The 22,001-nt window shown below is 34.4% G+C and overlaps 1 protein-coding gene across 2 annotated transcripts in view; it reads left to right on the top strand.

The window, feature by feature from the left end:
• Positions 1 to 21,630, top strand: part of eogt (EGF domain-specific O-linked N-acetylglucosamine (GlcNAc) transferase) — a 31,619-nt gene extending 9,989 nt beyond the window's left edge. Inside the window, exons 3-16 of one of the 2 annotated variants that reach the window (XM_005155821.6) lie at positions 823 to 923; positions 3,480 to 3,588; positions 3,787 to 3,881; positions 4,022 to 4,126; positions 7,087 to 7,193; positions 7,284 to 7,387; positions 10,554 to 10,646; positions 10,723 to 10,794; positions 11,085 to 11,171; positions 12,316 to 12,381; positions 12,566 to 12,627; positions 12,717 to 12,836; positions 14,596 to 14,698; positions 18,399 to 21,630. In XM_005155821.6, coding sequence (XP_005155878.3) covers positions 823 to 923; positions 3,480 to 3,588; positions 3,787 to 3,881; positions 4,022 to 4,126; positions 7,087 to 7,193; positions 7,284 to 7,387; positions 10,554 to 10,646; positions 10,723 to 10,794; positions 11,085 to 11,171; positions 12,316 to 12,381; positions 12,566 to 12,627; positions 12,717 to 12,836; positions 14,596 to 14,698; positions 18,399 to 18,545 — 1,371 coding nt within the window. In that variant the 3' untranslated portion in view covers positions 18,546 to 21,630. Of the gene's footprint in view, positions 1 to 822; positions 924 to 3,479; positions 3,589 to 3,786; positions 3,882 to 4,021; positions 4,127 to 7,086; positions 7,194 to 7,283; positions 7,388 to 10,553; positions 10,647 to 10,722; positions 10,795 to 11,084; positions 11,172 to 12,312; positions 12,382 to 12,565; positions 12,628 to 12,716; positions 12,837 to 14,595; positions 14,699 to 18,398 lie in introns of both variants that reach the window. The other variant, XM_005155820.6, reaches the window with a different exon arrangement.
• Positions 21,631 to 22,001: the final 371 nt, after the last annotated feature.

The raw sequence follows: 22,001 nt of genomic DNA, 5'->3' as shown, positions 1-22,001 counted from the left end.
TTAAGCAGTATATTTTGTGTATATTGTCACATAATGTATTTTAGGCATCAGAGCTAGTATAAAAAAGGCAATTTTCTCATTACTAGACAGACTAATTACAAGATTTTACTTAAAACTAGAGCAGAGATGCCCAAACAAGGCCAAAAGTTGGCCCATGGTAACCTTTGATTTGGCCTACCATCCCATCTGAGAACAATGATGAGAATAAAAAGGATGGTTTCGTTATTGTCCATTTAAATTTAATACAACCGTTTGTTTGTTTGTTTGTTTGTTTATTTATTTATTTTATTGTTAAAAGCTAACTGTAATAAAATGTTTCAATTAAATGGTGTAAATTAATTAGATTTTTAAATGTACATGCAGCTGACAATGCAGAGACTTTGGTGAGCAAATCAAGTCAAAGGCAGATTCTGCTTGACTAATGTATTCAGTATTGAACTCCACTGTGTTATAAATGTGATTATGATTTTAATGCAATAAATCATTAAAAAAAGTTATAACGGATTAGTTTATATGATTTAAAGTAATGTTTTCTATTAAATTTCTGAAATTAATTAGGAAATTACCATCAGTATCTGTCTTTCTCGTATTGTTGCCAATATTCCAATAGATTTAAATTATTTAAATATTGGTTGATAAATTTAATAATTATTATTATTATTATAGTATCTGTCTTCTAGGGTTGGTTGAGAGTAGAAAAAATCAGCTATAATGGTTTTGAAACATTATTTTGGTAGAGCTTGTAAGTTTATGAGCTATGTTTAGTGCAGTGTATGTGCTGAATCATATGATGTGACGTTGTGTCTCTGTTGGCTGTGACAGGATGCTCTGCTGCTCAGGAAGGCCTGTTGGGGGTATGAAAAGAGCTGCTCTGCTGAGCACAGGTTCAGCTATCCTGTGTGCACCAGTCTTGATTCAGGATGGTAAGATTGTTTTTGCTGTTCTACAAAAAAGATGTGAAAGAAGCACATTTTTCTTCAGCACTCCTATGTTTCGCTATTCAGATGTACTGTACAAAGGGGTGCAGGACTGACACCAGAATCCAGAAGAATAATTTGCCATTGGCAAATTTGCCTTCGGGGTTTTTCAATTTCTGAGAAAAAAATGAAATATGTGGTTAAAATAACTTGACAATACTTTAATGTTTATCTGGACAATGCAAATTAGACACACCCATATTGAAAACAGGAATTTTGAAGCTGTCTTATAAAACGTATGTTTCTAATAGGTTTTTAGGGTGCGGCATGGTGGCTCAGTGGTTAGCACTGTTCAAAGACATGCGTTATAGCATATTGGTTGAACTAAATTGGCTGAAGTATATGAGTGGTGTGAATGAGAGAATATAAGTGTGTTAAAATGGGATGACAAAAGTCGCTATGTCAGATTATGCGATTTTGTCTTGCTAAAATCTTGATTATCGTGGGTAACAAATGTGCCAGACTACACGTTCCTTCACGATCATCATCCATGACGTCTATGACAAGCGTTATTTCCAAGAGCAGTCACAAGTGTTGCTATAACAATATTTCTTATCTTATTAATTCATTTTTTTTGTCAATCTCAGAAACAGTCATGCTTACTGACAGTTATGCTACATTATTTAAGGGCATTCGTTATGACATTGATAGGATCAATAGGATTGCACTTATGATTCCTATTTAATATTAAGATTTTTTTTTTTATCTAAATGAATATTTGCCAGCACTCCCTTGCCTGAGCCTGCCGCGAGTAAGATGGAGAAAATGAAAGCACATCAGCACTAAGGAAAAATTAGATGCTCAAGACAAAATAATGACATATTAAAAAATATATGACAGAGGTTTGTGTTACAACAATTACAGTGGTGCACTAATAAAATCCTTATTTTCCACAAAACAAATCGTGACCGCACAGTAGAGTAAAGAACAATCACAAATAAAACAATTATTTGTATTTGTTTCTTGGAAAAAAAAATCTTTTTGAAACGAATTTCATATGGTATAAATTGTTTCTTAGTTTTAATGTATTTTTGTTGGTCAGTTATCTACTACATCAAGGGTCACCAATCTTGGTCCTGGAGGGCCGGTGTCCCTGCAGGGTTTAGCTCCAACTTGCCTCAACACTCCTGCCTGGATTTTTTAAGTATACCTAGTAAGACCTTGATTAGCTTGTTCAGGTGTGTTTGATTAGTGTTGGAGCTAAAATCTGCAGGACACCGGCCCTCCAGTAACAAGTTTGGTGACCACTGTACTAGATCAACAAGAATAATAAATAACATCTGAGGTGAAGTGCATAATAATAATAATAATAATAATAATTCGTTACATTTATATAGCGCTTTTCTGGGCACTCAAAGCGCTTTACACAATGGGGGGGATCTCCTCATCCACGATAGATCCAAAAATGATAGCTGATGTCAGTTACTCACACTCAAACCTACTTATTGGTGCAATTGTAATTGTCAGTTTTTGTTATGTTGGTTGAAAATCTTTTTAATGATCCTGATGAAATTATCGTAAATGATAAAGTGGTCTAAATGCATTTTTACGTATTTAAATTTTCTGTAGGACCAAGAAAAGTTTTTTTCGACCTAAACATTCAATATACTGTAAGCTGTCATACCAGCCTGTCAAAATATGTAATTGCATCTCTGTGTGCCTTGTTTGCGAGATCAGGGTCACAATTATCAATTTATTTGTTGGTTAAAACCATTGGACATGGTCGGTTTTTATTGTATAGAAACATTTTTGAAAATGTCTTTTTGTGGTTGTCAGACCACAACATGACTCAGTAGTAAATGATAATCAACAGCTGTTAAAAACAGTATTCTTTGCATTCAAAATTAAGGATTTTAAAGATTTTTCTACGGTTAAGTCTTAATATTATGAGATATTAACATTAATATTATGATATATATTAATGCTGTCACTGCTCATGTTAACTGTACTTTCATAAATTGTGTTTATGATTCTTTTCGCTCTTACAGTGTTTCCTATAAATGTGCTGCTAAACTCTATTTCCCATGGCAAGCACTATTATGTTCCTTTAATCAAATACAAGCTAACACAAGTTCTAAATGTTTGAACACAACCTGCTTCATTCTGTTACTCAAACACTTCAAGGGCTGATAATATATTTAGGTCATACTTTATTTTAAGGTACAATTTGCACTATTACAAGCCATGAAATATGGCTTTTGCCTCAATTAACTCATAATTTGCTGTTTATTAATTGTTATTTAGGTAGTAGTTAGGTTTATGTATCGAATAGGATTGTTGATGTAGAATAATGTAAATGATGTAAGATCAAGCAGAATAGGTACTAATAAATAGCCAATAACTTAATAATAGCCAGGTAGTAAGTCACTAGTTAATAGTGGAATTGATACTTAAACTAAAGTGTTACCTAAAATGTATCCTCGGGCTTTACCTTCAACACAAAGACTAAATAAATGTTTATTATTGCTCCAAACAATGCTAATGTTGGTCTTCTTTCTTTAGGGCAAACTCTATTCAGGCAGCCCAGGAACTGTTCTGGAAACAGGCAGATTTCGGCTACGTGAGGGAACGTCTCAATGAGATGAAGACATTGTGCAAGCCGTCGAAACCCGTGAGTTTTATTCTACAGCCTTTACCTCATTTGATCTGTCTTTATCATGGTAAAGCTGAAGTTCATGGCCCAAATCCAGAACTCCTGAGCCAATGAGCATTAGCACTAAGCCTGGGCTCTTTTAAATATCACCGCTCCAACATGTCAAAGCAATCAGGAACAAACCTGCAAAAACAAGTTGAAACCTTTTCTTTACAGGCTGATTCCTCTCTGAAGTGCTCTAGTCATATGCGGTTCTGCAGGGCCACAAACCTGTATCTGGACCTGAGGAGTCCCCGCAGAGGTCACGAGAGGTCAGGCTAAGGTCATTGAAGATCAATGACAAAGTAAAACTGTGAAGTTGTTTTCCCTCTGGCAAAACTGTGAGAACTTCCTTTTTAAATGAGCTCCCTTTCGTTCTCTCTCTGTCTCTCTTCCTCTTTGGTCACTGCAGGTATAAAGAGGATTTCCTGGAGCAGGGTGAGATCGGGGGTCACTGCAGCCTTAACAGTAAAGCTTTAGAGGCAGAAGGGACACATAAGAGTCCCCTACAGTCTTGGTAACTAACAGAGGCCTGTGTAAAACATATTAATTCTTTGATTTTAATTAATCTTCAGTTTAATGAAACAATGTCAATTCAAGAAATTCATGAATTTGTTCTTAATGTGTGTGATAATTCAGAAGATGTTGCCTTCCTTTTAGTAATTCTACTTAAAGGGAACATTTACCCAGCAATGACAATTTACTCATATTCAAGGGTTTGTAAAGTTTTATGAATTTCTCTCTTCTACTGAACACAAAATAAAATGTTCTGAAGAATGTTGAAAGAAAAGCCAGAAGAATAGTATGAAAGTCAATGGCTGTTTTATTTCAGCACTCTTTAGTATATCTTCCCTCATGTTCAACAGAAGAAAGAAACTTAAATAGGTTTGGAATAAATGGAGGGTGAGTAAATGATGGCCGAATATTCATTTTTGGGTGAATCCCTTTTTATCTCTTTAAGTTGAAGAAATAAGTCTATATACGACTTATTAGTTAATACACATGGTATAAAAATATCATAATTCCCAAATGAAAAACTGTACATTTATTGTACTTTAATGTTTTGATATTCAACCAAAATGCATTTTCTCACTTTATGGTGTTCTCAATTGAATGTTGCTAGCATAAAAATACGTTTTTCAAAAATTTCATGCTGCTCTTTCCCATAAAGTAAAAATAGAACATGACCATTGGTTACCACTAGGGCTGCACAATACAGTGCATTCGAAAAGTATTTATAGCGCTTCACTTTTTCCAAAAAAATTTATGTTACAGCCTTATTCCAAAATGGATTAAATTTATTTGTTTCCTCAAAATTCTACACATAATATCCCAGAATTTTTTTATTTGTTGCAAATTTATTAAAAATAAAAAACTTGGAAAAAAAATCACATGTACATAAGTATTCACAGCCTTTGGCGTGAAGCTCTAAATTAGGCTCAGGTACAGTCTGTTTCCACTGAACATTCTTGAGATGTTTCAGCAGCTTAATTGGAGTTCACCTGTGGTAAATTCAGTTAATTGGACATGATTTGAAAAGGCATACACCTGTCTATATAAAGTGCCAGGAATGACATTACATGTCACAGCACAAACCAAGCATGAGACAATTAATTATCTGTAGACCTCCAAGACAGAATTGTCTTAAGGCACAAGGCTGGGGAAGGTTACAGAAAAATTTCTGGTGCTCTAAAAGCTCCAGTGAGCACAGTGGCCTCCATCATCCGTAAGTGGATTATGTTTGGAACCACCAGGACTCTTTCTAGAGCTGTCTAAGCTGAGTGATCTGGGGAGAAGGGCCTTAGTCAGGGAGGTGATCAGTAACTCAATGGTCACTCTGTCTGAGCTCCAGCAGTCTTCTATGGTGAAAGGAGAACCTTACAGAAGGACAACCATCTGTGCAGCAATCCACCAACAATCAAGTGTGTCAGAAGGAAGATACTCCCCGCCTGGAATTTGCTAAAAGGCATCTGAAGGACTCTCAGACCATTAGAAACAAAATTCTCTGGTCGGATGAGACTAAAATTGAACTCTTTGGAGTGAATGCCAGGCATTATGTTTGGAGAAAACCAGGCCCTGCTCATCACCAGGCTAATACCATCCCTACAGTGAAGCATGGTGGTGGCAGCATCATGCTGTGGGGATGTTTTTCAGCAGCAGAAACTGGAAGACCAGTCAGGATAGAGGGAAAGAGGAATGCAGCAATGTACAGAGACATCCTGAATGAAACCTGCTTCAGAGTGCTCTTGACCTCAGGCTAGGGCGACGGTTCACCTTACAGTAAGACAATTACCCAAAGCACACCGCAAAATATCAATAAAGTGGCTTTACAATAACTCTGTCAATGCTCTTGAGTGGCCCAGCCAGAGCCCAGACCTAAATCCTATTCAACATCTCTGGAGATATCTGAAAACGTCTGTACACCGTGGCTTACAATCTAACCTGATAGAGCTTGAGAGGTACTGCAAAGAGGAATGGACAAAAATTCCCAAAGACAGGTGTGCCAAGCTTGTGGCATCATATTCAAAAAGACTTAAGACTTTGCTGCCAAAGGCAATAGTATCTGGATGCAGCCTTTATGATGCAAGCTGAGATTGCATCACTCAGCGATGCAATGTCAGACACAATGCACTCAAATGGAGCTAGTGACGTCACTGTGTTGGGTAAGGTTAGGGGTGGGGTTAGGTGAGCCCATTAAAAAGCATTGGATGCAGCCCAGATTGCACTGCACCAGGTCTGTAGGCAGACCCCTCTCGCCAAAGGTGCATCAACAAAGTGTTGAGCAAAGGCTGTGAATACTTATGTACATGTAATTTTTTTAGCTTTTTTATTTTTTAATACATTTGCAACAATTAAAAAAAAAATCTTTTTCCCCATTATATCTATAGGGTATTGTGTGTAAAATGTTGAGGATATAAATTAATTTAATCCATTTTGGAAAAAGGCTGTAACATAAAATTTGGAAAAAGTGAAGCAATATGAATACATTCTGGATGCACTGTATGTCGTTTCAGTATGAATATCGCAATATGCAAATCTACAACAGTCTTATCGCAGGATTTGCAGTATTTACATATTTTTTTGTAAATATTTTTACACTACCAAAAAAGCATAAAGCTCTGTTTATTTTTCATTTTTATCTTTGTTGTTTTGTTGTTTTCATCTGTGCTTTTATTTGTTTATTTCATGGTGGGTATTTTTGTGTATAATTCTTTTTACATTTTATGCAGATTTATACAGATTTGACACTCCTACAAAATCATAAAAAAATCACTTACAAAAAAACTAAATATCACAATGTAAGTTTTTCCCAATATCATGCAGCCCTAGTTACCACCTTCAAAAAGTGCCACACATTTTCATTCACATCTTTTAAAGAAAATTATTAGCCATTTAATTACCTTTTTAAATTAATGAATACTTGCAAATATATATATAAAGTTATTTTTAAAAGACAGCTTCTTGTTTTCTTGTCAGGTTTTCTGAATTGCAAACATATTCAGAGCTTGACTTCCATCCCCTGGATGATGGCCATTGTGATGTTATCATTGACAGACCAACTGTCTTCATGAAACTGGATGCAGGTGATATTACTGTTGAATAAGGAAGCTTTTTTGTTTAGCTTTCTCAAAGGCCAGGCTGAAAAACCTCCATGCTTCATCTGTCTTTTGCAGGAGTGAACATGTACCATCATTTCTGTGACTTTGTTAATCTCTACATCTCCCAGCACCTTAACAACTCCTTCAGCCGTGACATAAACATCGTCATGTGGGACACAGTAAGTGTTCATCTTTTTTGCTGGGTGTTCTCTCTTGGCAGGTTTAGTTTGAATAAAACAAATATGGGGAAGATTAATTTAAAGAAGCGTTAATGTTGTACATCCAAATGAACTCCAAAATTGTGCTGTTCGGCAGAAATATTAGATTAGATTAGATTCAACTTTATTGTCATTACACATGTACAAGTACAATGCAACGAAATGCAGTTTAGGTCTAACCAGCAGTGCAATAGCAGCAAGTGCAGGATACAGGAATAAGTTATAAAGTGCAGTTATAGAAAAAACTATGGTGATATTTACAGATGGATGTACTATGAACATTATATACAAATATAAATATACATACACAACAAATATAAATGTAACACAGACCAAAAATGTGTAAACAAACCACAAACAAGACACAATGTCACATGATGTGACCATAAAAAGACTGACTTCTCAAGCATACACATTTCAAAGGGATAGTTCACTCAAGAGTGTGAACAAACAGTTTCCTCATAATTAAGTGGTTCTAAACATTTATGAACTTCTTTCTTCTGTTGAACTCAAAACAAGATATTATGAAGAACAGGCATTGACATCCATAATTGGAACTAAAAATAGTATGATTTATTGACTTCCCACTGTTGAAGTCAATGGCCATTTTTTCCAACATTCTTCAGTACATCTTTTTTGTATTCAACAGAAAAAGTATAAATAGGTTAATGATGTGGTAAATGATGTGGAGTATGAGTAAATGCTGACAGAATCATCTTTTTAGTGTGATGCTAGAATTTGTCTTTGTGTGATACATGAATGTTTGATACTGTATTGATTCTTTTACACATTTTATGAGCTCTTGACAAATACTTAACTGATAAAAGTACTGTCACATGTTTGCACACACAATTAATGTCTTTAGTTCAGCACACAACAATGTTTTGGATGTTTAGGTTTGGTGTTAAAAAAAGGAAATTAGGACTAAGTGTATCATTTTATTTTTTTAGTCCAGACCAAATATTCTAAGAGAACTGAACTACAAGTGTCGTTCAGTAAACCATTTAGTGCTTAGCATATATTTCTTTCAAATATATATTTGTTATGTCTCAGGACTAAAAAAGCCTATTACAGAAGGTTTGCTGTTTCAAGTCACTGCCAGTTTCAGGAGGTGTGCTGTTCCTATAACAGAAAGATAAAAAGGAAACAGTAGGTTGAAAATAAAGTGACTTATGAGGAAACCTTATCCTGCCTATTGTTCAGATGGTGGCATTTCAAGGATGAGGAAGAGAAGGAAGAATGAAGGGGTGCAAACAAAGAAAGAGACTTTTGTTTAAAACAATGTCAGTGAAAATGACTGCTAAAATATACATTTTCTGTTAAGTTACTCAACATCAGGCCATCTAAAACAGAGGTGACTTTTTTCTTTATTAGAATATTAAAAGGATACTTCTTCACCCCAAAATTAAAATTAACTTGCTATTTAGTGTGCGTGTCCACCAAATTGTTTTTTTATTAGAGCTGAGCATTTGTTTTCTTTTTTTATCTTATTTTCTGTTGTTGTCAATGGTAGCATCACACTTTTTTGAGTGCCTGCAGTGCAGCGAGGCGCTGAGTGGGCAAAAAAATGCAGCACCCATCAGTGTAATTTTTGAGCTAACCATCCAATCATAGTGAGGAGAGGCTGGACAATATCATGCAAATGTCAACAATTGTTTTGCTAAAGACTTTCAACTTGTAATAGTACAGCTGGTATACTTTGTATCAAACCTCAAGTGGTTTCAGACCTTTTTGAGTTTTCATTTTTTTCACAAAAGATATTTTGAAAAATGTTAGAAACTTGTAATCGGTGACTTTCATACTAGGAAAACCAAATACCATGGAAATAAATGGTTACAACTTTCCATTTTTTAAAATATTTTCTTTTGTGTTTAACGGAAGAAGGAAACAGTAAAGTAAAGGGTGAATAAAAGCATGACAGTTTTCAGTTTTGGGTGAACTATCTCTTCAAGAAGAAGATCTTTAGCTGAATTCCTATTGATTTTTTAGATGCAAGTCAAAGGCTAACAGCACTTTAAGATTCAAAAAAGTACTATTTATACAGGCAAAACTAAATAAATACTTCTACCTCCTCCTGATGATACATTGCGGTCTCCTGAACAAAGAAAATTATTTGCAACATTATTGTTAACTTTAATTCACAGCTTTGGGAGCACCTTCTTGATACATGTATCATTCCGTCACATGTATAAATTTAGTTTTGCCTGTAAATCTTTATTTGACTCTCACAGTCACTTAGATTAAATGAATCACAGAGGACAAAAAACATCTAGATTTTGGATGACCTGAAGGTGAGGAAATTAAGGGATTAACCCTCTAGTAAGGTTTGCAGCTCACTAACATGGTGTCTAATATTTAAACAGTCCTCTTGGATTGTTTTTTTTTTGATAGTAGATTAGAAGGGATTAAAAATAAACAGATTAGAATACAAACAAGTTAAGGAGAGGCCTGCTATTTTTATAATGGTAATTGCTTGTCTTTCGTTATATATATATATATATATATATATATATATATATATATATATATATATATATATATATATATATATATATATATATATATATATATATATATGCTAAATCATGAACAAAAATTGGTTTTACTAATTTATCATATGGTATATAGTCAAGCCTGAACATTGCTAAACATTTGGGCATGACAACGACCCAAAAACAAACAGCTAGAGTGGTGAAGAAATGATTAGCAGACAAAACATTAACATTTTGCTGTGGTCCAGCCAGAGTCCTGACTTAAATCCAATTGAGAATCTATGGAGGGATCAGGGTGATGGCAAGGAGACCCTTCAATCTAAAAAAAGTTGGAGCTCATCACTAAAGATAAATGGGCACAAATACCACTGGAGACATGCAAATAGCTGGTCAGCAGTTATAGGAAGCGCTTTATTGCTGTAATAGCTATTAAACATTTTTCTATTGATTATTGAGAATATATTAAATATTGTCTTTTTTAAATATTTAAATGTTTTAAAAGTAAATTAAATTTAAAATGTTTTGTTCATTTTGGATTTTGACACTTCCGGTAATTTCAGAACACCTAGTCTAAATTCAGTTTTAAATACTTTTACTTTTTAAATAATAATAATGTAATGTTTTTTGTCTATCAGAGTGTATATGGATATGGAGACCTCTTCAGTGAAACGTGGCGAGCCTTCACCGACTATGACATCATTCACCTCAAAAACTTAGACTCCAAAAGGGTAAACAATTTCTGCTCCACTTTACTCTACACTTACAGCAAACTTCTGTCTAATCGAAATTTTGTGTTGTTCACAGGTTTGTTTCAGAGATGCGTTTTTCTCTCTCCTTCCAAGAATGCGATATGGCCTTTTCTACAACACTCCTCTTGTATGTGTGTTACTCTTTACATGCCTTTCTTGCACACAGGACTTATTTTTATCATTCCGCATGTGTTCATCTCATCTGCAGTCATCAGTCTATGTTAAGCGACATCTGCAGATGTAGAATATTTGCATTGTGTGAGATTGAGCTCATCTGGTGCTGTCACTCAAATCAGCCCTCTATTAATGATTCTCTGTGTGCAAATGACATGTGGAGAAGCTTTAACTGACAGGTGTGTTTGTGTGCGTGTGTGCGTGCGTGTTTGTGTGTGTGTGTGTGTGTGCGCTGTTTAACAGATCTCTGACTGCCACAGTGAGGGGCTGTTCAGGGCCTTTTCTCAGCATGTCCTTCATCGACTCAGTGTCCCACAAGATGGACCCAAAGTAAACACAGACACACACACACACACACACACACACACACACACACACACACACACACACACACACACACACACACACACAGAGATGAAGTCAGAATTATTAGCCCCCCTGTAATTTTAGCCCCCGTTTATTTTCCCCAAAATTTGTTTAACGGAAAGAAGATTCGAACCTTGGCTGGGTCAGTTGGTGTTTCTGTGTGGAGTTTGCATGTTTTCCCCGCGTTTGCGTGGGTTTCCTGCGGGTGCTCCGGTTTTCCCCACAGTCCAAAGACATGCGGTACAGGTGAATTGGGTTGGCTAAATTGTCCATAGTGGATGAGTGTGAATGAGTGTGTATGGATGTTTCCCAGAGATGGGTTGCAGCTGGAAGGGCATCTGTTGCGTAAAACATATGCTAGATAAGTTGTCGGTTCGTTCTGCTGTGGTGACCACAGATTAATAAAGGGACTAAATAGTGCTGATTAATAGAGAGATTTTTTTTTCAAAAAATGTTTAAACATAATAGTTTTATGGAATTATAAAAATAATTTAGTCTTTGCAATACATAATATTTTACTAGAACCTTTTTTTACAGGATACTAGTATTTAACTTAAATTTTAATTTAAAGATTAACTATTTTAGGTTACTTAGATTAACTGTCATTGGACAGCAGACTTGTTCTTTAGCCATGGAAGAAACAAACATTTTAAGGGTGCTAATAATATTGATCTTAGCACTTTTTGAAATTTAAAAGCCAAATTAAATTCCATCTCCAAAAGGAAGATATAATAGCTGGTTTTCCTTGTCTGTGGATTTTCCTTGTCAAATTTCCCTTGGGGGAAATTTGTGCAAATAATGTCTTCAACCTTATGTACAGTACAGTCAGTATATGTTATAGTAAACCATCGCTCTAATATTATTGTCCACTAGATGGCACTGTTGCACAATTTATTACATCACGTTGTCTTCATAATCGGACAGCTCAGTTTATCATCACATATTATGGACACTTCATCATTATATAGATCAAAACAGTACATTAACAGTAAGTGTCTAAATCCATTTTGACTTGATGAAAAATATACAACTTAAAGTTTTACACCGAGATCCCAAAATGTGTTGAAAAATGTATGTAATCTGTAATGTTGTTGTGCTCTGTCAGCAGGGCCAGGTTCGTGTCACTCTGTTGGCAAGAAGCACAGAGTACCGTCGGATAATAAACCAGCAGGAGGTGAATCTCATTGATTTATCATTCTGCTTCCTTAAACTGACCATTTAAACTCTTTATTTGCCGGAGACCCTGCTTGATAAAAAGTCCTCGATTTACTTGGCCTCTGTCCACACTAGTGTGAGGTCTCGTTAATCACCCTCTGAATCCCTGCTGTGTGTACATGTGTGTGTGTGTGTGTGTGCAGCTTATCAATGCCCTGAAGACTGTGCCTTTATTTGAGGTCAAGCTGGTGGATTACAAATACAAGTGAGTTATTCCGTCTTTACTGGCTTTAAATGGATCGATTTCTTTTGAGTTTGCAGTTTGTGTGACTGAAAGCTGGTGTGTATTTATAGGGAGATGCCTTTTCTGGAGCAGATCCACGTCACACACAACTCTGATATCTTTATTGGGATGCACGGAGCCGGACTGACCCACCTCCTCTTTCTTCCTGACTGGGCCGTCATTTTTGAATTGTACGTGGTGTAAATATGCAGTCTTTATATAGTATATGACAGAGCTGCAGTGGTAATACTTGTTCACGTTTATTGAGTTTTACTGTAGAGACTGTTTTATTGTACAGGATTCACCCAAAAATAATAATTCAGTTATCTTTTACTCAATTTTTACTTGATCCATACTTGATCTTTCTTCTGTTGAACACAAAGATATTGTAAAGAATGTTGGAAATCCTTTATTGCTTACTTGAGTATTTATTTATTTTAACTATGTATGTCATTGGACACCGGTTTCTATTATTCTTCAAATTTTTTCTTTTGTGTTCAACAGAAGAAAAAACTTAGAAAGGTTTGTAACCACTTGAGGTTGATTAAAGTGTGATTAAATTCTAATTTTTGGTCAGCTATCTTTTTAAAACCATTACATTTGGGCCTAAATTTGTGTGCTGCATTTATATTGTTTTCTATGCTTACTGTTACACTCACATCTCCCATTTTTTGCAATGTTATTCCTCATGTGGTTTTAATCCTTTGAGTTTATTTCTTTCCAGGTTGCTGGAAAAAATACTTTGCAAGTGGATAAATGGGTGCAGCAACCAGCATTCTTCAAAATAACTTCTTTTGTTTTCAACAGAAGGAAAAAAAAAACTTAGAGAGTCATATTTGTGACAGTTCTCTGTGCAAAAAGATCATGTTTTGAGTGTGTAAACTGGCTTGTTGCACACATTAACAACTCTACATGAGAAAGATCATAATTTGAGTGTGCAAAATGACTTGTTTGGCATGCAATAACAATTCTGTGTGCCAATGATCATGTTTTGAGGGTGCAAAATGACTTGCTGCACTCATAATTCTGCATGCAAAAGATTATGTTTTGACCATGCAAAATTACTTGCTGAGCATGCATTAACAATTCTGTGTGCAAAAAATCATGTTTTGACCGGGCAGAATGACTTGTTGAACACACAATAACAATTCTGTTTTCAAAAGATCATGTTTTGAGCGTGCAAAATGACATGCTGAGCACAAGTTCTGTGTGCAAAAAATGTTTTTTGTTTAAAATGACTTGAGCATGCATTAAAATTCTGTGTGCAAAAGATGATGTTTTGACCGTGTGAAATGACTTGGTGTGCATGCAATCAAAATTCTGCTTGCAAAAGATCATGTTTTGAGCAAGTAAATGGCAGCTTTTTGTGGTCTCTTTTGTGCGCTTGCTCAACATAAACCTAGTATTACAATATGACTGAAATCTGGTCTATCAGATGGCTGATACATTTTGATTGCTGGCGTGACAAACTGTGATTTTTTTTTTAACATTGTACTTGTTTATAATCTTTTGTAAGATTATTAATATCTATACAGGCACTATTGTTGATCAGGTCCCTGCATCATCTCTTACATTTTATTGCATCACCTTTAAAAATGTTTTCTTAACTCTAGTTCACTACTAATAAATAAACACATGTCAATTTCATTTTTTCGCGACACCTATCTGAATGTGTTAAGACATATTTCCCAGGATGCATCTGTGTGTCTGACACTCATGTCATGTTATGCATCCACCAGACACTCATGCGGATGCAGTCAAGCTTCTGTACTTTTTAGTGTGTGTGTGTGTTATGGAGGAGGAAAGCGTCTGACTGTGTCTGTGTGTGAGTGTGACAGTGAAATACAGCCTAATTAAACAGTTATCCATCAAAGTGAGTCTGCGGAGGCTTTGTGGGCCACTGCCTGCTAAGTTTGGGACATAAAACATCCCTCTTGCTGTATTCCGCAGGTACAACTGTCAGGATGAGAGCTGCTACCGTGATCTGGCCCGACTGAGGGGAGTCCAGTACATGACTTGGCAGAAAAGGGACAAAGTGTTCCCACAGGATAAGGTAAAGAGAGCACACACTAACAGACACAGACACACACAAACACACACACACACACACACACACACACACACACACACACACACACACACACACACACACACACACACTTTTATATTTGGTTTACAAGGTCTCCCCGTAGGCATAATGTGTTTTATACTAAAGGACACTTATATATCCTTGCCCTGACCCTAAACCCAACATACACTTGTCATTATACAATTTTTATTATTATAAACCACATAAACAAACACACTCTTGAGCTGAACCAGTTCATACATATGTGCAGTGATGTATATTACATCGTACACTGTAAAAAAAATATTGCTGCCTAAACTTTTCTAGTCATCTCAACTCAACATCAGTCAAACTGACTTCTTCAAATTTTAAGGTAAACTTCTTACAACTAAAAACATTTAGTTGAAACCTGATTAACTCATTGTAATGAGTTAAAGTAACATACAAATATTTGTTAAGACTTTTGTCATGTTGTTTTGTTATTGTTACTTATAATAGGATTTTTATAATAAAATTAACTTAAATGGATTTATGTGTATCATTGTAGAATCATTTATGTTATGTTATGTTATAATTAAATTCTACTACATAGTCCACAAATTCCACAACAATTTAACAATAATAATCATTATAATAATAATAATAATAATAATAATAATAATGGGAAATAGAATACATATTATTTATATTTCATATTTGTTCTACTGTAAATAAGGCATTTATAGTAATTATAAAATAAGATAATAAAAATAAAATAAGCATATTTTAAAGTATATACATTTATTGTATAATTATATTATATTATATTATATTATATTATATTATATTATATTATATTATATTATATTATATTATATTATTTAGGCTTAGTCCCTTTACTAATCAGGGGTCACCACAGCAGAATAAACCACCAACTTATCCAGCATATATTTTACATAGTGCATGCCCTTCCAGCTGTAACCCAGTACTGGGATTTTTATTATATAATATTATTCATTCATCCATTCATTTTCTTTTAGGCTTAGTCCCTTTATTAATCCAGGGTTGCCACAGCAGAATGAACCGCCAACTTATCAGGCACGTTTTTATGCAGAGGATGCCTTTCCAGCCACAACCCATCTCTTGGAAACATCCACACACAATCATTCACACACATACACTACGTACAATTTAGCCTACCCAATTAACCTGTACCGCATGTCTTTGGACTGTGGGGGAAACTGGAGCACTTTTTAGAGTTCACTAGAGTGAATCTGATTAATGTTAGCTCCACGTCGAAACAGGCACCTCTAGAGTTTATTAGTTTGAGTAAAACGCACAAATAAAATGGACCGAGTGTTTTTTTTTCTCCTTCACTTATGAACATTTCATTCATGCCCCTGTGACAAAACTGGTGTATTCAACGCAAATACAAAGTAAGGACTGAGAGTGTTTTGGGATTTAATTACGCACACCAAATGAAAAGAAAAAAACTTCCGCATTTCACGATGTGTGTGTGTGTGTGTGTGTGCGTGCGCTCGTTCCTTCACTGAGAGCTGCATGTATAGATCTTGTCGAAAAATATGGCGAAAACTTTTACATGACGGTAATAGCTGGATTGCGGTGTTTCCTTTAATAATGTTGTGATGCATTTTGGAAACAGGAGATGAGCTCGTGGTCTAATGCGCCACCTCGCTTGAGTAACCCGTTCTCAAAGACTTACTTTTAGTCATTATTTGGGTAGCACACATATTCTAAATGCCTTCGGCAGAATTTAAATGAGCCATTTTAATCTTGGTTTATCTAGATTAATTCCAAGATTACAGTGAGATTCATCTAGATAAAAAAAAAAAAAAATCTATGCCCACCTATAATTATGTTATATTACATTATTAGTGTTGTAACCTATCCTGTTAGTAAATTTTAAAGAATGTAATAAATACATTATATAATAGGAGTTTAATTAAATATATATATATATATATATATATATATATATATATATATATATATATATATATATATATATATATTAACTTATTAATCGCACCTTTTTAAAAAAAATTATCATTCATATAAAAATCGCATTTAAAATACTGAAACTTGTAATTTTGCCTATTTAAATGTAAAATTAATGTAAACGCTAGAAAAAAATATTTAAATTCAAAATATAATTGTTTAATAGAATTTTTGTTTTAACTTGTAACACAGATTTCTTCATGTAAACAACATACCCACAATAAACCATCAAGATTCTGCTTGACGGCCATATTTATTACAGAAATTAAAACACAGGCATGTTAATGACATTTAAATTTCAAAACAATCAATGTCAATAAAGAAAACATTGATTTCCATGTTGGATTCTAAGTGGACTGCAAAAAAATGCCAAAATACAGGAATTGCAGATATGGAAAATGAAAAATTATAATAATAAACTATAGAATACAAACTGTTGTACTCATTGTAAAGTTTTATTGCTGTGAATTGAGAACATTAATTTTAGAGAAGAAGCAATTTTGCTTAATCCTCTTTTACATTCATCCAGTTGCTAAGACTAGGAGTATCCCGCAAGTGCACAGAGACTCCCAAATGTCCGCAAATGAATGATAATTTCTTGCAAACCGGTCGTTAAATACATTGCACACCCTTCTCGCCCCTACTCAGATACGTCGCTTACTCCACCCCTGACACCCCTCAACGGACCTGACACAGACACACACACAGACACACACAACGCGCTGCAGACGTTTTGGCCCCAACGGCCTTCCATACTGAAGCAACTCCCCTCAGATTCAACACGCATGATCACGGTCATCAAATTTGCTAAGCGTCCTAAACTAAGCGTCCTAAAGTATTACTGTATTTCACAAGGATTCTGACAAAACAACGCGAAGCATACGCTTTTGTTGCGTTTAATGAGGAAACACGCTAAACTTGGAGGGCTCATGCTGAAAGGCAGATTAATGCCCTGTCTTTGACAGCTCGCGACTTCACCAGACGTTCTGAGTACATTTACATAAGACACCTATACTCCGATTTTAATATGATTAAGATAATACTCTTATTAAAATTCTACAGTGTAGCCTTAAAAGGAACCTTACCTTAAAGGAACACCGAGTCACGAAAGGTGGAGGATTTTCTTTCTGTTCGCCATGCGGTATCAACTTACAGAGATGTCGAAAGTTAAAAATGAAACACCCGAAATTGCATGAAACTCTAGATAACTTGTGATGCAACTAATTGTTTTATACTGGAACTTGCCGTCAAAAAGTGCTTCCTTGGTCTTATCCACATTTATTGCATGTTGAAATCACGTCCACCACAACAGGAAGTAAAAAAAACCTGAAATGCGTTAATTGTGTTAATTTTTTTTAACGTGTTAATTATTTAAAATTAATCGCATGCGTTAACGCGTTAATTTTGACAGCGCTAATATATATATATATATATATATATATATATATATATATATATATATATATATATATATATATATATATATATATATATATAAATGTATCATATCTAAAATTATGGAATATTTATTTAATAATTGTATTTAATATGTATAATATATAGTCATTGTAAACGTATGTGGACATTGTTATCTGAAGTTATAGTACTTAGTTTATGATTTTAATTTAATAAAAATAATGTAATAATATTCACATATGTCTTTTTATTTGTCTATTTTTTTTAACAGGGTCATCACCCTACTCTTGGAGAACATCCTAAGTTCACCAACTACACTTTTGACGTGGAGGAGTTCATGCGTTTAGTTCTTCTAGCAGCTGAACATGTGACTCGACACCCGGACTGGAGAGCTAAACAAAGTCGAGAAGAACTGTAGAGCGTAAGATATGAGGATGAACACACTCCTGCAAACTCACTGCACTGCTGTTAATGTAGCTCATGAAAAGCTGACCGCTCAGAAGTCAAAGCACAATTACATTTCAGAAAAAAACAAAAACACATGTGCAGTTTCTGCTCCTCTTCTGCTCATGGAGGAGCTCAGGAGTTTTTCCAAAAGACTCCCATCTCAATTGCAGACTTACTTCTTGGATGTTTTGTGTGGTCTAACAGTCCTCTCCTAAAGTCAACCCAGACTCTTTCTGAAAATGTACCACTATATACATTTCTGGAGAGCCCTTAAATACAACCCAGGAAGTAAGTTTTTCAGTTTTTTTTCCACGAGTCCACCAGAGGCTGATGTGTAGGCTTTTTGAGATCTCAAATTTCTCTCACGAGTGCCACTAGAGGCTGTTGACTGAATGACTAACTGACCCACCCTCCTTCTTCCCTTAGTGTTTTTAAAAGCACCGTTTGACCATTAAATGACAATTTTGTAACAGTGGGAAAAGTCGTCCATACAGAGGTAAGCTGTCAGCTAGTAAGTGCGAAAATGAACAGTATTATACCCCCTCGTATTGTTCATTTTAGACGAAATGCAGCCAACTGTACTCATGGCTACATAAATCGCGATCTCCAGAAATGCCTAAAGCTGTACCTTTTTAGAATGAGTCTATATGTTGCCTAAATATATGTTCTTTTATTTAGAGACTACACTTTTAAAAATTGATCTGAGAGCAGCTTTATGATTTGTTTCTGACTGCATGAGCAAACCTCAGGTCTGCAGATCAATACAAGTTTGTAAGATACTTTAGAGATCAGTTTTTTCCTAAAAATCTAGCGATCAGGCTTTGAGAGTTTAGTTTAGAGTCTGTTTGGTAGCATTTTTAAGGCAAGACACTGCGGGCAAAACATATTTTATACTACTTCTGTAAGTTTTGGCTTTACATAAAGTGTTTTTTTTCCAGTCTAGTGGACTGAAAACTAAAATACACTGGATACACAAAAATTCATTTTTGTCTTCAGATTTTAATATTAGTATATACTGTATTTTAAAGACAGTTTTCTCAAAATGTTTTTTTTTTACCTCTGTTCTAAGCTATAAATCCCTACCTCAGCAGCTCTTACATATGCCAATTTCAGTTTTATCAATATCAATATTCTGGTGGTTTTCACAGAGGAATTTGTATTTGGTCTTATATATCATCACCTTTTAATTATAAGGTTCTATCTGATGTTTTTGTCAAAATTGAGTTTCTGACATATTCTTATTAAATGAGAACACATTTACATTAAGGGATGTTTTTTTTTTTTTATAGGTTTACATTTTAAGACTTTTTATTTAAAAACAAATGTTACACACAGACTGTTTGCTATGGAATGCAAAAACTTTGAAGCTCAATATCTTAAAATCATCCAGAACGCAGATAGAACCTTAAAATTCCAAGGTGACAATATTCTTGCACAATTTGGCTGATTATATAAAATGTGTTATTGAAATGTGCAGTAGGTGATCTGGCAAAAGTCTATCTGTTAGCATAATATATTTAAAAACAAAGACTAATACTACAATTCCGAACAAAAAATGGTATTAAATCTTGCACGTTTCAGTTGTGTAGCAAGCAACACATGTCATAATGTGCAATATTTCATGCAGGCATCCGCAAGGATCACTGGTATCACTCCCTCATGCCCTTTGTCCTAAAACAACTACTGTATGCTTAGTGGTTGGTTGGCAGGGTGTAGGAATTACACTTATTACTAAGCCATACTTACATGCTATTTCAGACTGAATATTCTGAGTAGCATGGTGCAAAAACTTGCTGGATAAGTTGGCGGTTCATTCCGCTGTGGCGACCCTGGATTAATAAAGGGACTGAGCCGAAAAGAAAATGAATGAATGACTTATGTTTTGTTGTTAAACTGATTAAAAATCAACGTTATCGATACTGTAAAAGGTTCCTTATGAAATTGAAAATAGTCACATCAATCACTGGAATATTTCAGTGGCTGAACAACACTTCCATGCATATAACCCATTCTTAACAACCAAATCTATATCAGCTTTGCATGACTAAAATAGTTTTAAAACATAAAGTTACCCGTCTAACAGAAATCTTTCCTTCAGTGTGCAAAAGTAACTCCAATATTGATTCAGAATTTTAAAAAGTTTTGATTCAGTTTTTGGTTTTTACTTCTGTCAGAGATTTTTTATCTGCTTAACAGGGATGTGCAGTTGTGCAAATCTACATTTGTTGACAGACAGTTTGGGCTACTTATCAGAATTATGGGAATTGTCGGCCTGACACATTTAATGAAAGAAGTCTTATGTCTTATCCAGAATAATAAAATACATATAAATACATTTAGATCACTTACTTTAATCATTATTATTGGAATGTGAAGTGTCTTTCAGCCAGCACAACAAAAAAATGTTTCTGAAGATAATCACCTACTGCAGCTTAAAATCTTTTAAAACTACATTTAATGGAGTGATAAAAAGAGATTAGCAAAATCTGCATCTTTAAAAACCTTATGTTGTTAAAAATTACTTTAAAAAAGAAAAATGAAACAAGAATTTTTGAACCAGATGTTAATAATTTTCTGATTTTTGTGATAGAAATGTAAAAACGCCACATTTGCATTTTTAATATACTAATGTAACCTATCGCTTATATAACTATTAATTTTTTCCTGCTCGCCACCAGTGTTTTGCCTTAAATAACAGCATTTTATTTCACTTTTTAACACATTAATGCAAAAGAGACGACCTCAGCTTCATATTTATTACAGTGTCAGTTATTTCTCTGTCTGCAGCCAGTGAATATCATGATTTTGTAAGTGTAAAATGTAAAGGGATTCCTGACTCTGTTGCACTTCAGTATTGCTTCATCTCGTAAAGTATTTTATTATTTTTTTATCAGTTTTAAGTGTCTGTAGCAAACATTGCTGAAAAGCATATGGGTTTTAAGTTCTGGAGTGAAAGTATTTAATGAAATCTTTTATTTTAAAGTTGTTTTTTTTATTATTATTTGAAAACATTTGTTTTGTATTTGAATAAAATTAAAATGAAGCTATTTAAAATATTTCCTGTGTTTAATGTCATTCATCATTTTCACAAGCGTTGGCAGATAATAATCAATACATCAAACAGTATACTATGAGGTTTCAATATAAATATTAAAAGGAATTATTAATAAAAAAATGTCAGCATCACTTTTATTTTAAATACCTGATTTTCAATTATGAACTAACTAACACTTATGAAATGAACTAACACTAAACAGTATTTATTAACAAACTTTAATAAAAGTCTTAAAAGAATAATGAATGGTGTAACAGAGGCTTACGTTTGGTATTTGATAGTAGTATACGAATATATGGTCACTAAGGGAGCTTTGTTATGAATATCAGTAGATTTAGTCCTTATAAGAATGGTGTTTGGTGACTTTGCTCT

Source organism: Danio rerio, chromosome 11, assembly GCF_049306965.1.
Source record: "Danio rerio strain Tuebingen ecotype United States chromosome 11, GRCz12tu, whole genome shotgun sequence".
Classification (NCBI taxonomy): domain Eukaryota; kingdom Metazoa; phylum Chordata; class Actinopteri; order Cypriniformes; family Danionidae; genus Danio; species Danio rerio.
This window is presented reverse-complemented; position numbering and strand designations above follow the sequence as displayed.